The sequence below is a fragment of the Barbatula barbatula genome, assembly GCF_947034865.1.
Source record: "Barbatula barbatula genome assembly, chromosome: 2".
NCBI lineage: Eukaryota > Metazoa > Chordata > Actinopteri > Cypriniformes > Nemacheilidae > Barbatula > Barbatula barbatula.
Genome location: NC_136767.1, coordinates 31,700,650 through 31,725,867, shown reverse-complemented (window position 1 = coordinate 31,725,867; position 25,218 = coordinate 31,700,650). Strand labels below are relative to the sequence as shown.

The window sequence follows — 25,218 nt, the reverse complement described above, 5'->3', positions numbered from 1 at the left end:
GTTGTCCCAAGTGAACGGCACGATATGGCACCCCAGCCCAGAGTTGTGGAACCTCCATGCCTGGCCACTTCGGGGATTCTAACTGCACTCCCTCAGCGTGTACTGGATACTATTTCGGAGTCTCGTGCGCCGTCTACCAGACGTTTATACGCCCTAAAATGGGGGGTGTTTGCTAAATGGTGCAGCAGTAACAATATCGACCCGGCGTCTTGCCCCGTGTCTGATATTTTATCTTTCCTGCAGCACAGGCTGGACAACGGCGGCCTCCCGTCAACGCTGAAGGTTTACGTAGCGGCTATCGCCTCGTTTCGTTCCCCAGTTGATGGGCAATCGATTGGTAGGCACATGCTGGTGGTCAGATTCCTCAGAGGAGCGAGGAGACTTTTCCCCCCGCGAACCCCTTCGGTACCGCCTTGGGACTTAGCGCTGGTGTTGAAGGCTCTCTCTTCTCCCCCTTTCGAGCCTTTGGACGCGGCTTCTTTAAGAGAGCTCACTCTAAAAACCGTTCTCCTTCTCGCCCTTGCTTCGGCTAAGCGCATAGGGGATTTACAAGCGCTCTCAGTCGGCGCTGATTTCATTCGTTTTGGACCCGGCGACTGCATCGTCACTCTCCGGCCAAAATCGGGTTATGTGCCAAAGTCCATGTCTACCCCCTTTAGAGCACAGGTCATTTCTTTGCCCGCCTTGTCTTCCGAGTCGTCAGACTCGCAGGATGCTAACGCTCAGAGAGCGGTCTGCCCGGTATGGGTCTTGCGGGCTTACATAGATCGCACGGCCGGGTTTCGGCAGTCGGAGCAGCTCTTTATTTGTTTTGGTGGGGGTACTAAAGGCCGGGCTGTCTCAAAACAGAGGCTCTCTCACTGGGTAGTGGACGCTATTACCTTGGCGTACGAAAGCCAGGGTCAGAACTGCCCCTTCGGTATCAGAGCTCATTCGACTAGGGCTATCGCCTCTTCGTGGGCCTGGTCTAAGGGCACATCTATTCAGGACATATGCTGTGCAGCTGGCTGGTCTTCTCAGAATACTTTCGCCAGGTTCTACAGATTGGATGTGTCCTCGTTGGCTTCTCAAGTCCTCTCGGTGAGTGCTGATTAAGCTTTATCTTCTACCTTGTAATGTATTGTGCTACACAGTTGTTGCCGCATTGCTGTTAACACTGTGCTTGGTGTACTTATGTTCGCTATTATATCGGCCGGGTTTCCGTGCTGGTTCTACTGCTATGGTGTCTGCCCTGTTCAGCGCAGCCCGCTGCATTCGTTGGGTTTGGATATGCAAATTTGACAAAAGACCAATCTAGCAGTTCATTGGTGTGCTCAGTGATCTAGCAGTTCATTGGCCGGTTTCAGCCAATCAACGGTTAACGCTTGGGGCGACCTCGCGAATGGTTGATTTGTCTGCTCCGCATACTGTGTGCGTGTTATCCCAGTTATCGGGCTGTTTTGGTGGCTCTCACGGCGGGATGGTACTACCGTTCCATATGCGGTCTCCGCAATGTCGAAGTGACCGCTCTCGAAAGGGAACGTCTCCGGTTACTTTCGTAACCTCGGTTCCCTGAGAAGCGGGAACGAGACATTGCGTAGATCGCCGTGTTCGCCGCTTATCACCGGTCGGGCGTTCTATCGTAGATTCTGAGGATTGTCGTCACATGCACTGTAATTATACTGTCTAGACTCGTCAGTATTTGCATACTGTGCATGTCTTGCGACAATTGGCCAGTTTTTTACTGGCGTTATCCTATAGGACTTCAGGAAATGTGAAAAAGAGGAGGAGTTTCATAAGCGGTCTCCGCAATGTCTCGTTCCCGCTTCTCAGGGAACCGAGGTTACGAAAGTAACCGGAGACGTTTCTCTTCATCACACAATGCCAGACGCTCAAAGTCTGAACGGTGGGGGTGTTGAAACCAAAGCAGTCCATGTTTTTATCATGTCTCCGTCGACCAGCTCATGAAAAAGAAAAACATGTTTAGTCACGTTGCAGAATAAACCAGAACAAACACTAGAAAAAAAAGATGATTTCCTAATGTAAATAAAAAGCTTTGACGCATTTTGTAATGTATGACTATTCATTTTGCTATTATAAATGTGTTATTATAACAAGATTAGCTGCAATGCTTCTGTCTACCACCAGATGCCCTTGAAGAGCAAGTTTTTTCTTTTAAACTAAAATCATGTTTCAAGATTTTATCACTTTTATATTTTTCTAAAGGCTTTTTTGACATGGTTATATTACGGTTACTTTATATAAGACTGTAATGATGTCATGATGTATTGACATAAGCTGCAATGCCTCTGTCTACCATTAGAGGCGCTCTAACACAAGTAATGTCTTTCCCCACAGCAGAGGCAATAAAGAGGCTGTTTTATGTGCATTATACTTTCAGCAAGTTTCACCACGGGCAATCCCACACCACGGTTTGCTTGTTGAATGCACTTTCAGATGTGTTACATGCAATCTGGAGAGGTTTACTGTGAAACGATTCTGTTCATACCTCTGTATGTGGTTATGGGGTCTGTTGAGAAATGGGTATGCCAGATTCAGGCAGAAATTACGTATAAAGGCCAATTTTGTTGCTTTAGAATAATAATTGAATAATCAAATATCCCCTAAACCCAAAATTAATTTTCTTCTATTTGTTGAGTCCTGTTGGAATCATTATGTCAAAAACATTTGTATAAACGTCGTGGCTATAAAGAGGCTGTTTTTATTTGCATTATACTTTCAGCAAGTTAACTGGTATCCCAATAAAAATATCTATTTGCGTTTAATGCTTTTTAGCATCAGGTTCTCAAAACAACCCAAATGAGGCTCAACCAGAACATTTTCATATCAGCAATTTGTATAGTAGAATGGAATGAAAGTTGTTCAGATAAAAGCGTCGGCCAAATGCATAAATGTAAATTCAATAAAGCTTACACTTCTTTTACAGGATTCAAATGACATCGGTGGTGACATGAATGCTCATTTTACCTGATGAACAAGCGCAGCTGGCGCATCGATGGCCTGCTGCACATCACAGACTCTCGCGGAGCGTTCATACCGACGGACTCCTCCTGTTGTTCTCCCATCAGCCCAATATCAGCTGTGCTGACAGAGAAAAAGAAACATTAAAATGAAAAACTAACATGCATGTGTGATTCCCAGTAGTTGTTTCTTTTCTTTTAAGGGTGCGGCTGCCAGCATGGAGATCCTCACGTGAACCGCAGGCTCTATTTTGTGCCTCCTAAAATAAAACAAAGGAAAATGAACCGATGCTGTATGCTGAAACAAACACAGAGATGTTTAGGAGCTTAATGAGCAGCTTTCATAAGATCATATATGATGTTGAACCCTATAAATAAATAGGCTAACCTTTTAGATGTCTTTAGATGCATTGGACATTCTCTTTAATGCCACGTTTAAATGCTCTGATGAAGGGAATATATTGCAATGGATCTCCATTAAAGTCAAATACATGGATGTTCTTGCTGCTGAAGGAGATTTGTTGTTAATGTTTGCCGTCTTTTTAAGACTCCCAACAGGAGATTACACGGAGAGGTAACATTACTCCCTTGATTCTGATCTCACATCCCATGCGATGCGGTAGCACCAGCTGTATTTGTTGGCATTGAATTCATTGGAATACAGGAACATCTCAAAATATTGTAGTAGAGTGAAAAAGTTCAATATTTGAAACCCATATACTATATATAACTCTTTGCGAGTCTCTTTGGATAAATGCATCTGCTAAATAACTAAATGAAAAAATAGATTCATTACACAGAGTGAAATATTTCAAGCCTTTATTTCTTGAAATTTTGATGATAACGGCTTAGAGATGATGAAAACCCCAAATTCTGTGTCTCAGAAAATTAGAATATCAAAGTCAGTCACTCGAAGACGAATGTGACACCTGGAGATGACAGTTTGAAGCGGCCAGTATTTGTATTTAATTCACTTAACCGAAACAAGATTGCAGCTGTTTGAGTTGTTTTTTAACGGTGCTGTGTCTTGTGTTTTTCTCTGTGCACCTCAGCTTGGGTGACAGATGTGGGGAATGAAATTGGACAAGTCCTGATGTGCGTCCTCACAGAAAGAGAAGGAAACTGACATCAGTTTATGGACATTAATTCGGCTGAGGACTACACCAGCCCTGGTGCATACACGGGTAACATGTTTGTCGTGCACACGTGAAACTTGTGTAGAAGCTGTGACACCTGCATTTCACTCATGTGCTCATCACACTTTGAACATCTACAGGTGAAATCATTGGTGTGGAACACTTTGGTGACGACCTTGACATACCAGATGGGATTCAGGAGCAAGACGTTCAAAGTGATCTGGAGAGTGATCAGGGGTTTGCAGATTTCAGCATGGATGGTGTGCCCCTCGAAATCATGGAGCTCAACAAAGACCCCCAGAACAAGTGCAGCAGCAGGCAGAGGCCATAAGACTTCATGGTCCGTCATCCTTGAGAGATGAGCCGCCCAATCAGATCCAGGTATTTGAACTCTCATATAGACATTAACGTTGTGATAATGATCCTTTATTTTGATTCAAGTGGAAATGACCTCATTATCTGAGTTTCAGGGGCTGCTGAGTCATGCGGCAGAGTCTTCCTATGACAGATGAGCCAGCCTCTCAGGGCCAGATGACTAAATGACCCTAAAGTCATTAATACTGTGATAATGATCCTTTATTTTGAAGTAGAAGTTACTTCATTGCGTCACTTTTAGATGTTTCAAAGTGATATGACAGAATAAGCATGATAACAATTGTGTAACAATTTCCTTTAATGTACAGATGGAGACCCTTGGACCCGATGGCAAACCTGGTTATGATCACGTGGTCAGGTTAGCCAACAGTCTGGTCGACCTCAGAAATGAGGGGTTCATTACACAGAAGATGGTGGATGAGATTGCAACTCTCTGGCATAAACTGTCAGAGGATGACAAGGGAGCTCTCATCTACCAAGCTCTCCACCGTGAGAGGCTGGTGAAGTTTAAAGCGGTATGTGTCCACATTTGCCAGTAAGTATTTGTATTTAATTCACTTGTTTCTATCATGTATTCATCACATAATCTACATTTATTTCACAGCTGCTTTCTTGGTGTAGGCAGTGGACCTGCTCAGTGGCCCAATGTCAGCCGTATTGTGGAGGCAGTCTGTTCTTCTGAGCTGAATCTACCCTGCGGGTCAGACAGTGGCTAGTGTTTGGGTGAACAGGTGGGCTGCCATACTGCATGATTATAAAATGATAAAGGATGTAATCCTGGACAGCCCCAGACTCACGACCGAAACAAGATTGCAGCTGTTTGAGTTAGATCAGCAGACTCTTTCACAACAGTAGGTTCAGCTCTCAATAGTTCACAAACAGTTGTTGTCATATACCACCCTTCCCTGCACTATTACTAATACCAATGTATTCATTGATTCGTTCTGTACGTAGTCACAACGCAAGGATGAAAGAACAGGAGAGTGAAGTCTTGCTGCAGGGCATTCAGACCTTTGCCAGTCCCTTGGTGGCCTCTGAACCTCTCCCAGCAGTGCTGTTGAAGCTCTTTGAACCGGTCTGGCGTGGTCACCAAACCTATGACTTTAACATCCCTGCAGATGCATCTGGACCGGCAGTGCAGCGTGTTCGGGTCCAGCAGCCTTCAGCGAGCGCAGCGGCGGCAGATGTTGTAATGTCTGCTGTAGCACAACATGTCTCAGGCCAGACCCCTCCAGTACAGGCTGAACCTGCTGCTAGTCCAAAAGTGCAGAGAACCACTGCTTGGCGGCGGAGAAGGAAGACTGCAGAGGAAACTGCAGCACAAGGTGCAACAACCAAAAAGAGGCGACAGACAGAAAAATATGTGTGTCAAAAGTGTGGTCAACCAAAGACTAAAGAGTTTGTTCACAATCAGTTTCGGGGGGTTCGCTTTTGTGCAAAAACTGTCGAGCAGTGGACGGAGGAGATGAGAAGGGGACAGCTCTGAATTATATATTGTATTATATGTACAAACATTTTCCTATTGTTATATAGTTTTGGACAAATCTTCATGTGCGTCCTCACAGAAAGAGAAGGAAACGGTCTTCTGCCCATGTGTTCCGGACTTGTGGATCGCTACCGGCGTGCTGGAGAAGCTCCTCAAGTACTTTGCCAGGAGGTAAAGGCGGCAGCAATGTGTAGCGAGTGGGACCAGCTGGTGGTCAGGCTGGATTTGTGGCATTTTATGCGGCGCATTGCAGTCGGGGTCATCACAGATAGCCACCCGCTGTATGGCCCCTTCATGGGACGCTTCTCGGCCTGCACCTTCGAGTGGGACGCTTGGCACTGTCGCCACCGCACCCGTGGGACCCAGGAGACTAAGGATCTGATCGAACAGACTGACACCTGAACCGCTTTGTGCCAGGTGTGCATTTTCCTAAACAATACGAGTTGTTTGTTCACGTGTGTTCCATGGTGATAACTTCTTTCTTCATTCTGCCTGCCTTTATAGGAACAAGTGCCAATGATTTCCATTTTCAGATGTACTTGCTGGAAGGGCTTGTACAGTGGAACCAGGCTCACGCTGTCGCTACCGTTGAAAGTGGCATCAAAAAGGATATCTGCTACGGTGGCCAGCTGCAGCGGTACACCGACACCCTGAGCCAGCAGTTTACGGACATTAATTCGGCTGAGGACTACACCAGCCCTGGTGCATACATGGGTAACATGTTCGTCGTGCACACGTGAAACTTGTGTAGAAGCTGTGACACCTGCATTTCACTCATGTGCTCATCACACTTTGAACATCTACAGGTGAAATCATTGGTGTGGAACACTTTGGTGTCGACCTTGAAATACCAGATGGGATTCAGGAGCAAGACGTTCAAAGTGATCTGGAGAGTGATCAGGGGTTTGCAGATTTCAGCATGGATGGTGTGCCCCTCGAAATCATGGAGCTCAGCCTAGACCCCCCAGAACAAGTGCAGCAGCAGGCAGAGGCCATAAGACTTCATGGTCGGTCATCCTTGAGAGATGAGCCGCCCAATCAGATCCAGGTAATTGAACTCTCATATAGACATTAACGTTGTGATAATGATCCTTTATTTTGATTCAAGTGGAAATGACCTCATTATCTGAATTTCAGGGGCTGCTGAGTCATGCGGCAGAGCCTTCCTATGACAGATGAGCCAGCCTCTCAGGGCCAGGTGACTAAATGACCCTAAAGTCATTAATACTGTGATAATGATCCTTTATTTTGAAGTAGAAGTTACTTCATTGCGTCACTTTTATATGTTTCAAAGTGATATGACAGAATAAGCATGATAACACTTGTGTAACAATTTCCTTTAATGTACAGATGGAAAACCTGGTTATGATCACGTGGTCAGGTTAGCCAACAGTCTGGTCGACCTCAGAAATGAGGGGTTCATTACACAGAAGAGGGTAGATGAGATTGCAACTCTCTGGCATAAACTGTCAGAGGATGACAAGGGAGCTCTCATCTACCAAGCGCGCCACCGTGAGAGGCTGGTGAAGTTTAAAGCGGTATGTGTCCACATTTGCCAGTCAGTTTGTAGAATTTGTATTTAATTCACTTGTTTCTATCATGTATTCATCACATAATCTACTTTTATTTCACAGCTGCTTTCTTGGTGAAGGTAGTGGACCTGCTCAGTGGCCCAATGTCAGCCGTATTGTGGAGGCAGTCTGTCTGGCTCTGTGCCGTATCTACCCTGCGGGTCAGACAGTGGCTGGTGTTTGGGTGAACAGGTGGGCTGCCATACTGCATGATTATAGAATTATAAAGGATGTAATTCTGGACCGCCCCAGACTCAAGGCCGAAACAAGGATGCAGCTGTTTGAGTTAGATCAGCAGACTCTTTCACAACAGTAGGTTCAGCTCTCAATAGTTCACATACAGTTGTTGTCATAAACCACCCTTCTCTGCACTATTACTAATACCAATGTATTCATTGATTCGTTCTGTGCGTAGTCACAATGCAAGGATGAAAGAACAGGAGAGTGAAGTCTTGCTGCAGGGCATTCAGACCTTTGCCAGGAAAAACTGCCGAGCGGTGGACGGAGGAGATGAGAAGAGGACAGCTCTGAATTATATATTGTATAATATATACAAACATGTTCATATTTTAATATAGTTTGATTTATTCTTGTTTCTGTATATATTTAATATGATTAAAGCTTGCCCTTTTCTTATTAATGTGGACATTTTCGCTCTTTTTAATATTTATATCTAATGTGCATTGTGCAATCACCCAAGACTTAAAGAACACAAGTAAACTAAGCACTTTTAAAAAATTCATAAATTATAATAAAAATAGATGAATGATTTTACATGTAAAAAGGAAATAAAACCTCTTAAAATGCTATATAAATTTACTTAAGGTTTGTTTTAATGATTCAAAACTAAATTGATAACGACACATTTATTAATGAAGTTTATAATGAAGTGTTTTTACAACATTCAAAAATTAAGAACGCACTTTTTAAAAAACTAAGAAATCTAAAATGTGTTTTACTATATTACAAAACGACGTTAATGATTTTACATACGAGAATGATATAAAACCTTTTAAACTGCCGTATAAATGTAGCACCGGTCTGCATTGCTTCTATAAACACGTGACAGATATCATGGATTCCCACAAGACCTTCTGGCAACTAAATAAAGTTTTTACTACAAAACATAAACTCTGATCAATGTTATTCTCTTAGATTGATCAGAACAACGACTCAAAGATTCAAGAGCACAACTACTCCACGTGTTACAACCACAAACCGTCGTAAAGAGAATTATAGAGTGAAACGGCACATTGAGCCAGAATGAGATTTATTGCGCACAGAAATTGTATTATAATCATGAGTGACGTGCATTTGTCAGATATTTTGTTTAGCCATTCTTTGAAGAAAAAAGCTCAATTGAACTAAGCGTGCATGCACACAACACAACAGTGAAGATTTGCATGAGAATGAATGGAGCTTGACAGCGTTTGTTATTTTAAAGCCAAAATCCGATCCAGAAGATGAGCTGATCATTGATGTGGCTTTACTCGGGAAGCTTCTGTTCTTTTAGGGGCGCATGTGATGCTGCAAGCCAGCGATCCTAAAATATAAAAGATCACACATATTATACGTACAGGTCTACAAAGATATTTATCGATTTAAATGTTTTAATTGTCATGACATCGCCATTGGAAACTGAAATATGACACATCGTTTTAAGCACAAGTCAGTGATCTGATGCTGTAGCGCCATCTGCTGACCGCGGGAGAGTTTTCACTTCAGGACAGTTTAAGCAACACAAACAGGTTCTCCCGATTTAATTTGTCAAAATCATTTCAAAATAACAAAACTTTAAAACACAACACGGCAAAAAGTCCTTTTGTACAATAAATATACCGAAACAGACATCGAGAGCAATTGAAGACCTTAATGGACAACTCTCAGTTTAAACACCAGGGATCGCCAAAGGAGCGTCACACATTCTGTTGAATTCATTAAACAGAATTATTATAAGAGCAAATTTGCTTCATTTGAGCTTTTCAAAACGGGAAAGGACACGTTTAATGGTCAAATGTTTATTTGTGCATGTGCACAGTACACTTAAGAGCTCTGAGAATTTGCACATGTGCAAGATACATACAAAAGGAGTTTTCAAAAAAACATAAATGCATTTAAATCTCTTTAAACACATATTCTGGGTTCCAAACAAGTTAAGAGCTTTTACGGCATAAAGTTAATTATTAATAAAACAATTTCAACTCGCTGCTTGACTTGATGATACCAGAATGTTCTTTTAAAGAGATTAATTTAGGTTATGGTTCAACGCATGACAACAAATTGACTTTAAATCATGAAACAAGCCTACGGAGCCCAACTGAAGCCTTGGAAAGGTTCAACTTCTTTATTATAAAGAATATGATTCAAATGATGAATTAAAGTATAAATAAAGGACAAAAATGAGGAACGCTTCACGAATTTGCGTGTCATCCTTGCGCAGGGGCCATGCTAATCTTCTCTGTATCGTTCCAATTTTAGTATATGTGCTGCCGAAGCAAGCACGAATAAACAACCTGGACGCTGGAGATTTATACCACGGTCGTCACGCAAGCCTTCTAATAGACGGTGAGTGAACAAAAGACCATATGTCCTGGTCTTTGACTCGCACATTCCTGATACAAACCTGGTACATCTGCTATACCATTACAAAATCAAGCCTCACATAAATGATTAAACCTTTAAAAACGAGACATTTACTGTAAACTACGTCTGTCTGCCCAGGAACAGGCAAACATGCAAAACTGAAGGTCCTCAGACAAACAGGATTGGCTCTCAGTGGTGACGTCCTGAAGCTTTGTCATTCATCCCCCTCCCCCGGAACAGACGTGGACCAGACGCCCCGCACCCGACCGGTTTCTCATCATCACACAATGCCAGACGCTCAAAGTCTGAACGGTGGGGGTGTTGAAACCAAAGCAGTCCATGTTTTTATCATGTCTCCGTCGACCAGCTCATGAAAAAGAAAAACATGTTTAGTCACGTTGCAGAATAAACCAGAACAAACACTAGAAAAAAAAAGATGATTTCCTAATGTAAATAAAAAGCTTTGACGCATTTTGTAATGTATGACTATTCATTTTGCTATTATAAATGTGTTATTAATATGGCACATAACAAGATTAGCTGCAATGCCTCTGTCTACCACCAGATGCCCTTGAAGAGCAAGTTTTCTCTTTTAAACTAAAGTCATGTTTCAAGATTTTATCACTTTTATATTTTTCTAAAGGCTTTTTTGACTTGGTTATATTATGGTTACTTTATATAAGACTGTAATGATGTCATGATGTATTGACATAAGCTGCAATGCCTCTGTCTACCATTAGAGGCGCTCTAACACAAGTAATGTCTTTCCCCACAGCAGAGGCAATAAAGAGGCTGTTTTATGTGCATTATACTTTCAGCAAGTTTCACCACGGGCAATCCCACACCACGGTTTGCTTGTTGAATGCACTTTCAGATGTGTTACATGCAATCTGGAGAGGTTTACTGTGAAACGATTCTGTTCATACCTCTGTATGTGGGTATGGGGTCTGTTGAGAAATGGGTATGCCAGATTCAGGCAGAAATTACGTATAAAGGCCAATTTTGTTGCTTTAGAATAATAATTGAATAATCAAATATCCCTGACAAGTCCTGATGTGCGTCCTCACAGAAAGAGAAGGAAACTGACATTAGTTTATGGACATTAATTTGGCTGAGGACTACACCAGCCCTGGTGCATACACGGGTAACATGTTTGTCGTGCACACGTGAAACTTGTGTAGAAGCTGTGACACCTGCATTTCACTCATGTGCTCATCACACTTTGAACATCTACAGGTGAAATCATTGGTGTGGAACACTTTGGTGACGACCTTGACATACCAGATGGGATTCAGGAGCAAAACATTCAAAGTGATCTGGAGAGTGATCAGGGGTTTGCAGATTTCAGCATGGATGGTGTGCCCCTCGAAATCATGGAGCTCAGCCTAGACCCCCCAGAACAAGTGCAGCAGCAGGCAGAGGCCATAAGACTTCATGGTCTGTCATCCTTGAGAGATGAGCCGCCCAATCAGATCCAGGTAATTGAACTCTCATATAGACATTAACGTTGTGATAATTATCCTTTATTTTGGTCCACGTGGAAATTACATCATTATCTGAATTTCAGGGGCTGCTGAGTCATGCGTCTTCCTTGCCTGAGCCTATGACAGATGAGCCAGCCTCTCAGGGCCAGGTGACTAAATTACCCTAAAGGCATTTATACTGTGATGATGATCCTTTATTTGGAAGTAGAAGTTACTTCCTTGCATCACTTTTAGATGTTTCAAAGTGATATGACAGAAAAAGCATGATAACACTTGTGTAACAATTTCCTTTAATGTACAGATGGAAAACCTGGTTATGATCACGTGGTCAGGTTAGCCAACAGTCTGGTCGACCTCAGAAATGAGGGTTTTATTAGACAGCAGAGGGTAGATGAGATTGCAACTCTCTGGCATAAACTGTCAGAGGATGACAAGGGAGCTCTCATCTACCAAGCTTGCCACCGTGAGAGGCTGGTGAAGGGGCGCTTCAAAGTCAGTCACTCAAAAACGAACGTGACACCAGGAGCTGACAGTTTGAAGCGGTATGTGTCCACATTTGCCAGTCAGTTTGTAGAATTTGTATTTAATTCACTTGTTTGTCATGTATTCATGACATAATTTACTTTAACATTAATGTCTTTTATTTCACAGCTGCTTCCTTGGTGAAGGTAGTGGACCTGCTCAGTGGCCCAATGTCAGCCGTATTGTCGAGGCAGTCTGTCTGGCTCTGTGCCGAATCTACCCTGCGGGCCAGACAGTGGCTGGTGTTTGGGTGAACAGGTGGGCTGCCATACTGCATGATTACAGAATTATAAAGGATGTAGTCCTGGACAGCCCCAGACTCACGGCCGAAACAAGGATGCAGCTGTTTGAGTTAGATCAGCAGACTCTTTCACAACAGTAGGTTCAGCTCTCAATAGTTCACATACAGTTGTTGTCATATACCACCCTTCTCTGCACTATTACTAATACCAATGTATTCATTTTTTTTCTGTACGTAGGCACAATGCAAGGATGAAAAGGCAGGAGAGTGAGGTCTTGCAGCAGGGCATTAAGACCTTTGCCAGTCCTTTGGTGGCCTCTGAACCTCTCTTACCAGTGGTAATGAAGCGCCTTGAACCGGTCCGGCGTGGTCACCCAGCCTTCGACTTTGGCATCCCTGCAGATGCCTCTGGACAGGCAGTGCAGCGTGTTCGGGTCCAGCAGCCTTCAGCGGGCGCAGCGGCGGCAGCTGTACCACATCATGTCCCAGGCCAGACCCCTCCAGTCCAGGCTGAACATGCTGCTGCTGCTGGTCCAAAAGTGCCGAGAACCACGGCTTGGTGGCGGAGGAAGACTGCAGAGGAAACTGCAGCACAAGGTGCAACAACTAAAAAGAGGCGACAGACAGAAAAATATGTGTGTCAAAAGTGTGGTCAACCAAAGACTAAAGAGTTTGTTCACAGTCAGTTTCGGGGGTTCACTTTTGTGCAAAAACTGCTGGAAAAACAGTCGAGCAGTGGACGGAGGAGATAAGAAGTGGAACAGCTCTGATTTATTGATTGTATTATATGTACAATACAAATATGTTCCTATTGTTATATAGTTTTATTTATTCTTGTTTATGTATATATTTAATATGATTAAAGCTTGCCCCTTTCTCATTAATGTGGACATTTTTGCTCTTATTAAATGTTTGTCTGTGCATTGTGCAATCACCCAAGACTTCATGAACACAAGCACTTTAAAAAATTCTTTAAAAAAATCCTAAATGGTAATTTTATACTTTAAGAAAATTGATGAATGATTTTACATGTAAAAATGATATAAAACCACTTAAACGTCTATATAAATCTACTTAAGGTTTGTTTTTATTATTTAAAACTAAATTGATAACTCCACATTTATTAATTAATTATATTTACAAAACTAATTAAGTACTTTTAAAAAAAATGTTTTTTTTACTGAATATTAAAAAACTACATGAATCATTTACATACAAGAATGATATAAAACCATTTAAACTGCTGTATAAAGGTTTTTAACAGTTATGAAGCATTTAGGCAAAATGAATGAATAAAGTGCCTATCCAGTTAACATTTTTATGTACATATAAATGTGTTTTTATAAAACTACATTGATCATTTCAAGATGATTGCATACAAGTATGCCCGTTTCACATTCTACGAATCAAGTTGACACTTGTATGTATGGCAAAATAAGATACACAAATAAAACAACATATATTGGTAGAAAATGATTTTAATTAAAACATTTAATGATTTCACATAAAGAACAGTAAAGACGACAAGCACATGGCTACTTAATATGCATAGGTCATGCCTCAGGTGACCCCAGGTCTGGATCCACATGGCTACTTAACATGCGCAGCTCAAGGGCCTTGATGTCCCGCCCACGGATATGTTCCATATTCTGGCATTTTCCTATTCCCAGGAATTACAACCCCACGAAGGGCCCAGCTGTGATCAGGGGTCCACCCCGCTAGGGCACAGGGGCCGGTCAATGGGCGTCAGGGAGCGCAGGGGTGCAGAGGAGAAGATCCGTCACCATCCGCGAGCTCAGACAGTGGCTGGTGTTTGGGTGAACAGGTGGGCTGCCATTCTTCACGACTACAGAATAATAAAGGATGTAATTCTGGACCGCCCCAGACTCACGGCCGAAACAAGATTGCAGCTGTTTGAGTTAGATCAGCAGACTCTTTCACAACAGTAGGTTCAGCTCTCAATAGTTCACATACGGTTGTTGTCATATACCACCCTTCTCTGCACTATTACTAATACCAATGTATTCATTGATTCGTTCTGTACGTAGTCACAACGCAAGGATGAAAGAACAGGAGAGTGAAGTCTTGCTGCAGGGCATTCAGACCTTTGCCAGTCCCTTGGTGGCCTCTGAACCTCTCCCAGCAGTGCTGTTGAAGCTTCTTGAACCGGTCTGGCGTGGTCACCAAACCTATGACTTTAACATCCCTGCAGATGCATCTGGACCGGCAGTGCAGCGTGTTCGGGTCCAGCAGCCTTGAGCGGGCGCAGCGCGGGAGCTGTTGTAATGTCTGCTGTAGCACAACATGTCTCAGGCCAGACCCCTCCAGTACAGGCTGAACCTGCTGCTGGTCCAAAAGTGCCGAGAACCACTGCTTGGCGGCGGAGGAAGACTGCAGAGGAAACTGCAGCACAAGGTGCAACAACCAAAAAGAGGCGACAGACAGAAAAATATGTGTGTCAAAAGTGTGGTCAACCAAAGACTAAAGAGTTTGTTCACAGTCAGTTTCGGGGGTTCACTTTTGTGCAAAAACTGTCAAGCGGTGGACAGAGGAGATGAGAAGGGGACAGCTCTGAATTATATATTGTATTATATGTACAAACATTTTCCTATTGTTATATAGTTTTGGACAAATCTTCATGTGCGTCCTCACAGAAAGTGAAGGAAACGGCCTTCTGCCCATGTGTTCCGGACTTGTGGATCGCTACCGGCGTGCTGGAGAAGCTCCTCAAGTACTTTACCAGGAGGTAAGGCAAAGGCGGCAGCAATGTGTAGCGAGTGGGACCAGCTGGTGGTCAGGCTGGATTTGTGGCATTTTATGCGGCACATTGCAGTCGGGGTCATCACAGATAGCCACCTGCTGTATGGCCCCTTCATGGGACGCTTCTCGGCCTGCACCTTCGAGTGGGACGCTGGCTATGTTAAAAGACTGAAGGAGGCCTGTGACTGCAAGCCCACCGCTGCAAGAATTGGCGAGGCAAGGCACTGTCACCACCGCACCCGTGGGACCCAGGAGACTAAGGATCTGATCGAACAGACTGCCACCTGAACCGCTTTGTGCCAGGTGTGCATTTTTCCTAAACAATACGAGTTGTTTGTTCACGTGTGTTCCATGGTGATAACTTCTTTCTTCATTCTGCCTGCCTTTATAGGAACAAGTGCCAATGATTTCCATTTTCAGATGTACTTCCTGGAAGGGCTTGTACAGTGGAACCAGGCTCACGCTGTCGCTACCGTTGAAAGTGGCATCAAAAAGGATATCTGCTACGGTGGCCAGCTCCAGCGGTACACCGACACCCTGAGCCAGCAGTTTATGGACATTAATTTGGCTGAGGACTACACCAGCCCTGGTGCATACACGGGTAACATGTTCGTCGTGCAAACGTGAAACTTGTGTAGAAGCTGCATTTCACTCATGTGCTCATCACACTTTGAACATCTACAGGTGAAATCATTGGTGTGGAACACTTTAGTGGAGACCTTGACATACCAGATGGGATTCAGGAGCAAAACATTCAAAGTGATCTGGAGAGCGATCAGGGGTTTGCAGATTTCAGCATGGATGGTGTGCCCCTCGAAATCATGGAGCTCAGCCTAGACCCCCCAGAACAAGTGCAGCAGCAGGCAGAGGCCATAAGACTTCATGGTCCGTCATCCTTGAGAGATGAGCCACCCAATCAGATCCAGGTATTTGAACTCTCATATAGACATTAATGTTGTGATGATAATCGGCAGCTAGTGCTTAGCGAGAGCGCCATGCAGTTTGGCCAGTGCCGGGGGAAAACCTACAAATGGTTGCTCTCCAATGACGCTGGATATGCAGCAATGGTGCTGGCCTCTCACCGGCAGGAGCGAGAGCGTGGAGACACGTCCATGACTGCCGTGATGCTCAGTAAAGATGCCTTGCTTCAGTATGCAGGCCTGTTTCCAGACATCAGTGCAGCCATCCAAGAGCGGCAGGTTCGAGAGGGCTCTGGGACACCGGCGCAGGAAGAAAAGCTCCTCGTCGGGTTTGGAAATCTTGCTTTGGATCTCTATAATGATAAAGAGAGAAAGGGGTTAGACGTTAATATAATAGGCTGCTAGCTGGAATGTGTAGCCTATGGGCTTGAGTTAGTCATTTTTTGTTCTCGCTTCAGCTTCATCAGGTAGAAAGAAGGTGGAGGCGCTGCAGAAATACATAGAGAGACGTGATACTAAAGAAACATTTGAAATCATATCATCCAATTCAGAAGTTTTTTGACTTGGCGATGTGTCCGATAACACTCATTTACACGTTCAGTGAAGTCATTGATTGGTATCGTCTTTGCTTTGAACAATATCATGTTTTTCGGCTTCTTGGACAGGTAACACAACCAATGACTCCTCTGTACAAACAAATGTAAAGTGTTAAAAACGTTGTAAACCTCAGGTTCATATTCTTTAGCATCACGTGTCAACCTGTTGGACGATTCACTCTGCTCACGATGCGATTCTGATCTCACGAGGCGATTTGATTCACAGAATGGGTTGAGAAATTAAATGAACAACTGACCTTTTATCATTTCTCTAATGTTGCACATTGTCGTGTTTTGTGTCAAATAATTAAATAGCAGTTTTAAAACAAAAAGTACCTTTAAAATAAACAAAAGAAGACTTTGGGTTTTTAATAATGTTTACGTTAATAAATATCAGCATATTTTTAAGCTCTACAAATCTACTGTCAATTTTTCATAGAACATGCCCACTGTAAAGTATTTTTCTAATATTTAATTCTGTATTTATGCACACTATATATCCTACACTTGCTAATTTCACTTCTGGTTTGACCTAAAGTACATTTTGTTAAACTATATTAATTGTATATAATAAAAATAAAGTTTAATCTAAAGAAAATCCACATTTACAAGTTCGCAGAAAACAACAGCGGCCCCTGCTGGTCACAACATGCACTGCGATTCTTTTAACGTCGTCACGTCATCGATTATCAATCGAAACTTGGCCTTTGTTAAATATAGCAAAACATCAAACTTTTCAAATAAATCTTTTCAGTGTTAATTTATCAGTTCTTTTCTAATTTACAGACTTCGTATCAACATTTGGCAAGATTTGAATTGATGCAGTAACCCTTTCAGCATTCAAACACTTTCCATCTTACATTTTGCAAACGAACATATAATTAATATACATAAGAAATGTCTGTTTAACAACCAATGCATGTGAATTACGCTTTAAACACAGTTGTGTGCACACGTCATTTTAAATGTCAATTAAAGTGTTGCAACAAACAAACCTATAATCTATAATAAACCTATAATTGATCAGGTTTGAGCTCAAATCCACGAGACGGGAAGAAATATAATCACACAAATCGAATAATAAATCCAACAATGTGCGTCAAATAAAGTCCTCACGTGCGGCACCGGCAAACTTGATCTTTCCGTGGAAACAATGCGTTGACTTTAACTTCACCGATGAATCAAGCGATGTCACATCTCTCTGAATGAAAATACTCTACGTGACATCCATGCGCGCTACTTACTGAAGCAACAATTATGACTTTAATGAGCGTTTTTCAAACATTGCGTCAACACCTGTTGTCCATTACCCCCATTACACTGATACACAATGGCAGTTCTGCACCAGAGCGCCACCCAGCGGACAAACTCAGAACACAAGACTAAAATGCCTTCACAGTATCCGGCGCCTCGTGCAAGCCTGTTCCACTTTTCCTGCATCCTGATTGGCCCGTCTTCTGGCTCGCCATTGGTCCGTTTCATTTAGCGCGCTTCCGTATATGTTTTTTTTTGTTAACATTGTAGAACATTAACAAAAAACACAATTATAGTTTAACATTCACAAACAACCTTAGCTTACATACAAATATTAGAACATAATAATCATATCATTCCCAAGTACAATGAAGACAGTGAAAAAAAATTATAAATAAACAAACAATAAATTAAACAAAGTAGGGAAGTAGGAAGTTATTCAAATTATAACACGAAAATCTTCCAACACTGAGTACAAATACACTGCTTTAGGGCTTTTCAACTTTTTCACGGTCTTTAAATATACGGGTCACACGGGCCGGTCAATGGGCGTCAGGGAGCGCAGGGGTGCAGAGGAGAAGATCCGTCACCATCCGCGAGCAGACGATCGGTTCCAATTCTGTTCCAATATGCGCGCGCTGTGATTGGCGCTGCGCCTCGTCCGTGATTGGCCGTCTGGATGTTCCAATTTACGTGCGACACCATTGGTCCTGATGTGCAGCCTCCCATTTGTCCATTTTGGTGTTTCAATTCTTTGTGCCCACGCTGATTGGCCGTGTGGGCGGGTCCACGGAAGGCGATGGGAGTGACGTCAGTACTAAACATCTCTTCTTCGTGACAGCAGCATCACCTGTAGGATCATCGCCATTGCTTCTTACATCGCCCATCATTCATCTTCGCCATTTCTACGCATCAGGTAAAAGCGAACTAATGTTTACTTCTGTGTACTTTAGTAACTGTACGTACTGTAAGCGACGCGCGTCGGTTAAATCGGCTTTGTAAGAGTTTTTACGATGTAAATGTCGTGTGAGTTAAATAAGTAACGTTATGCTGTTAAAGAGGTTTTCATTGGCGCTGTAAAAGCTATAAATGAGTTTTGGGTAAATGCAGTAATTCGATGCTCGCTTAAGCAAACGTGCTGTTAATGTTGTCAACGTTTAGTTATCGACAGATGTTGTGATTATAACTGCCGTTGTGCTTTTACTTCCATTTCACGGTTAAAGTTCTTTTAAAGTGACTGTGGTTTTACATCAAAGTACCGCAGTTGATCTTAAACCACTTACAGTAAGTTTTTCTCTTTGTGTCAAGTGTACTGTATGTGTACAGCAGTGATATAAACGATGAAGTGTAATTTATGACGAAGTTCAAGGTAAAGTATATTGCATGTTAGTGGCCTTTGTCACCTGTTGCAAGAGTGCAGATCACAGCAGGGTGTTAAAGTGACCACCACAGTGCCCTGTGCAGGACAGTCATGAAAGGTCATGTTCACACCTGCCCAGGTGCCTCTCTGACCTTTTTGACCCTTTGATCACTCAGATTTATTATCAGTGCAGTGCTTGATGTATTGATGTATAGCTAGCTAGATCAGACTGGTGCCTTACAGAACATGGATTTAAATGTCACCCTTCGTCGAGAGGCCACTGGTGAGGTTACTCTCAAGCCGTCCCCTGAGGCAGCATCCCTGGCTGCTGCCTACAGAAAAAACCCCACCCCAGGACGGTCATGGCCCGCTGACAGGGTCAAGGAGGAGGCCGCGGCTCGTGTGGCTGCAGCTGGAGGGGACACCGGAAATCGGCAGCTGGTTCTTAGTGAGAGCACCCTGCAGTTTGGCCAGTACCGGGGGAAAACATTCAAATGGTTGCTGTCCAATGACACAGGATATGCAGCCATGGTGCTGGCCTCTCACCGGCAGGAGCGAGAGCGTGGCGACACGTCCATGACTGCCGTGATGGTCAATAAAGATGCCTTGTTGCAGTATGCGGGCCTGTTTCCAGACGTCAGGGCAGCCATCGAAGAGCGGCAGGTTCGAGAGGGCTCTGGGACACCGGCACAGGAAGACAAGCTCCTCGTCGGGTTTGGAAATTTTGCCACGCTGACATTTAAGGATCTCTATAATGCCAAGGATAAGGAGAGAAAGGGGTAAGGCTTTAATATAATAGGAGCTGCTGGCTGGAATGTGTAGCGTATGGCTCGAGTTAGTCATTTTTTGTTCTCGCTTCAGCTTCATCAGGTGGTTGAGGCAGAAGAAGGACATCAGACCTGGCACAAAGATGGAGGCGCTGCAGAAATACATTAAGAGACGTGATACTGAGAAGACGGGCCCCAAAGTTCCGGAAACACCACCTCCAGGCACAGTGTTTATTTCTTATTTGTTTATGTATTTCATGTTGTTTTTATGTCGTATACTTATTAATGCTGTATATTAACAGTGGGCCCTTCCAGCTCATCTGCTGCAGAGGAACCATCAGATGCTGATATGCTTGTTGCAGCTGCGAACGTAGATGTCACGGGTGAGAACGACATTTTCATGAATGTGTTTCCATCGTGTGTTTTTATTTTCAGAATACTGTTGTGCATTGTATAACATGTTTTGTGATTCTGTATTATCAGCTTTCAGATGATGGTTTTGGAAACAGTAAGGTATGAGGTGTATTACACCTTCTGATCATGCCAGCCCGTACCCTGGCTTTTTTACCTCTCTTCGCTTATTTTTGCTTTTTAAATTTCATGGCAATTCCCTTTACACTTCCGCCGCCGCTCGAATTTTTTGGGCATCTAACTTTTTCACTCGGTGCTGCCACACGCAATTGTCTGTCATAATCAAATTTTTTCTCCGCACATCTTCATCTGCATATTTGGTGCATTTCAAATTATTAACTCATTGTTATCATTAACATGTTACTAATGTTTAACATTTGTACTAACATCTGGCGGTAGTCAGTAGTATTTGTATAATTCTCATCTAGCAGTGATAAGTAGTATTATACGAACACAAATAAATGTAATGCTTCCTTTACTGTGGGTCTCGCTCACTTTTTCTGTTATGCTTTGCAGCTGATGCAAGCCAGTCAACCAGTCAGCCAGAAGCCCTGCCGTCCTCAGAGAGAGCTGCGTCGAAACAGCAGCCAGCGCCCACTGAAGTAAGACAGATTTTTAAACGGTAACTTAAAAGGAGCTCTCATGAAAGTAAGACTGTTTTTCTCTCTTACTCCCACAGCTGCTGCTGCCTGAAGGCTGGAAGCAGACACTCCCAAAAGAGCAGCACTTGTGGGTCAGCAAGGCTCTCTTTAGCAGAGATAAGTCTGGGAGGTTGGCACTGACCAAAAATCTGCGTCTGTGGTGGTCTCCCCCTGGACCCCGTCCTCTGTATACTCAGCCTCCTTCCAAACCCGATGCCTTCTTTCACAGCAGGCTGTTCCTCTGGGTTCCTTACCGCATGTGGGCATACAAGCTGCTGTGCTCCCAGCCCAACTGCCGTCGCAGTGGGATCCAACTTACAGCTTCAGGCATGTACAAGACCATCCGAAGAGTCTTGGACCTAAGTGGGTGGTACTTTATGGCGACAGAGTACCTAGAATGCCAGTCCTGCAAGAAGAAGCTGGCAGCCTGGTCACGAGACATCCTGGACCAGTTGGATCCCAGCCACCGTGGTCAATTTCCTGCAGTCCTAACCTACAGGTATAATTAATTAAGTCTTATTATTAAGTCTCCTAACATAACACAACAAACACACACACATGTAAAGGACTGACATTTTGCTATGGTCTACTTTACTACGTATAGGTTGTCCTGCGATAGGGAGGTTGTGAAATTGATGCAGGGGCGCACGCTGGGGAACAGTGCCACAGCTCTGTACAGGCACCTGTGCGTCAGACACAGAGAGCATTGGTTGGGCCAGTCAGCAATGTACCTGTCTGTGCTGAAGACGTTTGTGAGGCAGGACACTGATCCCAGACGTCTCGTGGCCCCACTGCCACAGATGGTGCCCGTGCCTGGTCCATCTTGGCTGTTGTCCGTGTACGCTAAAGACGTACTGACACGGCTTCCTGAACTAAAGGCCGTGTCAGCTCTGTCTATGGCTCCATCTTAAAGATGGATTCCACCAAAAAGGTAACAGCTGATTTAGTGTCACATATAGTGTTAGTTTTTCATTTACATTTAGTCATTTAGCAAATACAAAGACTTACAACTTACAAAGAGTTCAGGGAGCAATAAGCCTTATGTCATACAAGAACAATGGTAAATACTATAGGTGCTAATGAAACAAAATAAATTGTACAATTACATTTTATAAATTATTTTACAAATTTAATTGTAAAATAAAAGTGTTCATTGCATGATAGTAATACTTTTTATCGTGTACTTTAGATCACCAAGAAGCTAGCTGGTGAAGCTGCTGGCACCGCAGCTTGGGTGACAGATGTGGGGAACGAAATCGGACAAGTCCTCATGTGTGTCCTCACAGAGAGGGAAGGAAACGGCCTGCTGCCCATGTGTTCTGGACTTGTGGATCGCTACCGGCGTGCTGGAGAAGCTCCTCCGCAAGTCCTTTACGTGGACCGGGACTGCTGCTCCGAAGGAGGTAAAGGCAAGGCTGCAGCAATGTTCAGTGAGTGGGACCAGCTGGTGGTCAGGCTCGATTTGTGGCATTTTATGCGGCGAATCGCAGTCGGGGTCACCACAGATAGCCACCCACTGTATGGCCCCTTCATGGGACGCCTCTCGGCCTGCATCTTCGAGTGGGACGCTGGGGATGTTGAGAGGCTGAAGGAGGCCTGTGACTGCAAGCCCACCGCCAAAGAATTGGCGAGGCACTGTCGCCGCCGCACCCGTGGGGCTCACGAGACAAAGGAGATGATTGAACAGCTCCTAAAGGACTTCATGGAGGCGACGGACACTATGGGAGTCAGGCTGTTAGACAAGGACCGGATCATCGAGATCTGGCAGACACAGCAGCGGCATTTAACCTGCATCCAGGACCCACCCGGTGTGCAGCTGTACATGAAGATAGGGGAGGTGACAAAAGGGGGGGTCATTCTGCCCCAGTATCGCTGTGCACGTGGCTCGACGTCCTTGGAGTCCTTCCACCTGCACCTGAACCGCTTTGTGCCAGGTGTGCATTTTTCCTAAACAATACAAGTATTTGTTCACGTGTGTTCCATGGTGATAACTTCTTTCTTCTTTGTTTCTGCCTGCTTTTATAGGCACAAGCGCAAACGATTTTCATTTCCAGATGTACTTGCTGGAAGGGCTTGTACAGTGGAACGAGGCTCGTGCGGTTGCTGCCGTTGAAGGTGACCAATGACACTTTTCCGGAACCATACGGTGATGACCCTGACATTCCAGATGGGATTCAGGAGCAAGATGTTCCCAGTGATCTGGAGAGTGATGAGGGGTTTGACGATTTCTGCATGGATGGTGAGCCAATCGAAATCCTGGAGCTCAGCCTAGACCCCCCAGGACAAGTTCAGCAGCAGGCAGCCGAGCCCATGGTAGATGAGCCGCCCACTCAGATCCAGGTAATTGAACTCTCATATAGACATTAACGTTGTGATAATTATCCTTTATTTTGATTCAAGTGGAAATTACCTCATTATCTGAGTTTCAGGGGCTGCTGAGTCATGCGTCTTCCTTGCCTGAGCCTATGACAGATGAGCCAGCCTCTCAGGGCCAGGTGACTAAATTACCCTAAAGGCATTTATACTGTGATGATGATCCTTTATTTGGAAGTAGAAGTTACTTCCTTGCATCACTTTTAGATGTTTCAAAGTGATATGACAGAAAAAGCATGATAACACTTGTGTAACAATTTCCTTTAATGTACAGATGGAGACCCTTGGACCCGATGGCAAACCTGGTTATGATCACGTGGTCAGGTTAGCCAACAGTCTGGTCGACCTCAGAAATGAGGGTTTCATTAGACAGAAGAGGGTGGATGAGATTGCAACTCTCTGGCATAAACTGTCAGAGGATGACAAGGGAGCTCTCATCTACCAAGCTCGCCACCGTGAGAGGCTGGTGAAGGGGCGCTTCAAAGTCAGTCACTCAAAAACGAACGTGACACCAGGAGCTGACAGTTTGAAGCGGTATGTGTCCACATTTGCCAGTCAGTTTGTAGAATTTGTATTTAATTCACTTGTTTGTCATGTATTCATGACATAATTTACTTTAACATTAATGTCTTTTATTTCACAGCTGCTTCCTTGGTGTAGGCAGTGGACCTGCTCAGTGGCCCAATGTCAGCCGTATTGTGGAGGCAGTCTGTCTGGCTCTGTGCCGTATCTACCCTGCGGGTCAGACAGTGGCTGGTGTTTGGGTGAACAGGTGGGCTGCCATACTGCATGATTATAGAATTATAAAGGATGTAGTCCTGGACAGCCCCAGACTCACGGCCGAAACAAAGATGCAGCTGTTTGAGTTAGATCAGCAGACTCTTTCACAATGGTAGGTTCAGTTATCAATTGTTCACATACAGTTGTTGTCATATACCACCCTTCTCTGCACTATTACTAATACCAATGTATTCATTTTTTTTCTGTACGTAGGCACAATGCAAGGATGAAAAGGCAGGAGAGTGAGGTCTTGCAGCAGGGCATGAAGACCTTTGCCAGTCCTTTGGTGGCCTCTGAACCTCTCCTACCAGTGCTAATGAAGCGCCTTGAACCGGTCCGGCGTGGTCACCCAGCCTTCGACTTTGGCATTCCTGCAGATGCCTCTGGACAGGCAGTGCAGCGTGTTCGGGTCCAGCAGCCTTCAGCGGGCGCAGCGGCGGCAGCTGTACCACATCATGTCCCAGGCCAGCCCCCTCCAGTCCAGGCTGAACCTGCTGCTTCTGCTGGTCCAAAAGTGCCGAGAACCACGGCTTGGCGGCGGAGGAGGACTGCAGAGGAAACTGCAGCACAAGGTGCAACAACCAAAAAGAGGCGACAGACAGAAAAATATGTGTGTCAAAAGTGTGGCCAACCAAAGACTAAAGAGTTTGTTCACAGTCAGTTTCGGGGGTTCACTTTCGTGCTAAAACTGCTGGAAAAACAGTCGAGCAGTGGACGGAGGAGATAAGAAGTGGAACAGTTCTGATTTATTGATTGTATTATATTTACAATACAAATATGTTCCTATTGTTATATAGTTTTATTTATTCTTGTTTATGTATATATTTAAATTGATTAAAGCTTGCCCCTTTCTCATTAATGTGGACATTTTTGCTCTTATTAAATGTTTATGTCTAATGTGCATTGTGCAATCACCCAAGACTTCATGAACACAAGCACTTTAAAAAATTCTTTAAAAAATCCTAAATGGTAATTTTATACTTTAAGAAAATTTATGA

At 43.9% G+C, this 25,218-nt stretch overlaps 3 protein-coding genes across 3 annotated transcripts; all 3 read left to right on the top strand.

Moving 5' to 3' along the window:
- The first annotated feature begins 6,036 nt into the window (after positions 1-6,036).
- LOC306911997 (uncharacterized protein) lies at positions 6,037-8,166 on the top strand. Its single transcript, XM_079487745.1, has 7 exons — positions 6,037-6,374; positions 6,462-6,671; positions 6,764-7,005; positions 7,095-7,155; positions 7,308-7,495; positions 7,592-7,840; positions 7,944-8,166. Exons 2-4 carry the CDS (start codon positions 6,491-6,493, stop codon positions 7,134-7,136), a joined length of 465 nt encoding a protein of 154 aa, XP_079343871.1. The 5' UTR covers positions 6,037-6,374; positions 6,462-6,490; the 3' UTR covers positions 7,137-7,155; positions 7,308-7,495; positions 7,592-7,840; positions 7,944-8,166.
- A 10,594-nt stretch (positions 8,167-18,760) lies between these two features.
- LOC306889453 (uncharacterized protein) lies at positions 18,761-21,978 on the top strand. The gene is made up of 8 exons (XM_079448417.1): positions 18,761-18,804; positions 19,492-20,027; positions 20,110-20,237; positions 20,318-20,398; positions 20,499-20,528; positions 20,943-21,028; positions 21,106-21,566; positions 21,672-21,978. The coding sequence occupies exons 2-5, from the start codon at positions 19,495-19,497 to the stop codon at positions 20,507-20,509; spliced, it is 753 nt and encodes a 250-aa protein (XP_079304543.1). The 5' UTR covers positions 18,761-18,804; positions 19,492-19,494; the 3' UTR covers positions 20,510-20,528; positions 20,943-21,028; positions 21,106-21,566; positions 21,672-21,978.
- Positions 21,979-21,980: 2 nt separating this feature from the next.
- On the top strand, positions 21,981-25,145 carry LOC306903348 (uncharacterized protein; the record flags this gene model as incomplete). Its single annotated transcript, XM_079472438.1, has 7 exons — positions 21,981-21,998; positions 22,257-22,994; positions 23,093-23,407; positions 23,497-23,562; positions 23,715-23,974; positions 24,084-24,332; positions 24,434-25,145. The coding sequence occupies 7 exons, from the start codon at positions 21,981-21,983 to the stop codon at positions 24,945-24,947; spliced, it is 2,160 nt and encodes a 719-aa protein (XP_079328564.1). The 3' UTR covers positions 24,948-25,145.
- Positions 25,146-25,218: the final 73 nt, after the last annotated feature.

Bases quoted from the DNA above. Each gene is read 5' to 3' on its own strand.
- LOC306911997 (XM_079487745.1), top strand. From the start codon at position 6,491: ATGTACTTGCTGGAAGGGCTTGTACAGTGGAACCAGGCTCACGCTGTC. The intron at 6,672-6,763 runs GTAACATGTTCG...GAACATCTACAG, and splicing joins CAGCCCTGGTGCATACATGG to GTGAAATCATTGGTGTGGAA. The intron at 7,006-7,094 runs GTAATTGAACTC...TCTGAATTTCAG, and splicing joins AGCCGCCCAATCAGATCCAG to GGGCTGCTGAGTCATGCGGC.
- LOC306889453 (XM_079448417.1), top strand. From the start codon at position 19,495: ATGGATTTAAATGTCACCCTTCGTCGAGAGGCCACTGGTGAGGTTACT. The intron at 20,028-20,109 runs GTAAGGCTTTAA...TTCTCGCTTCAG, and splicing joins AAGGATAAGGAGAGAAAGGG to CTTCATCAGGTGGTTGAGGC. The intron at 20,238-20,317 runs GCACAGTGTTTA...GTATATTAACAG, and splicing joins TCCGGAAACACCACCTCCAG to TGGGCCCTTCCAGCTCATCT.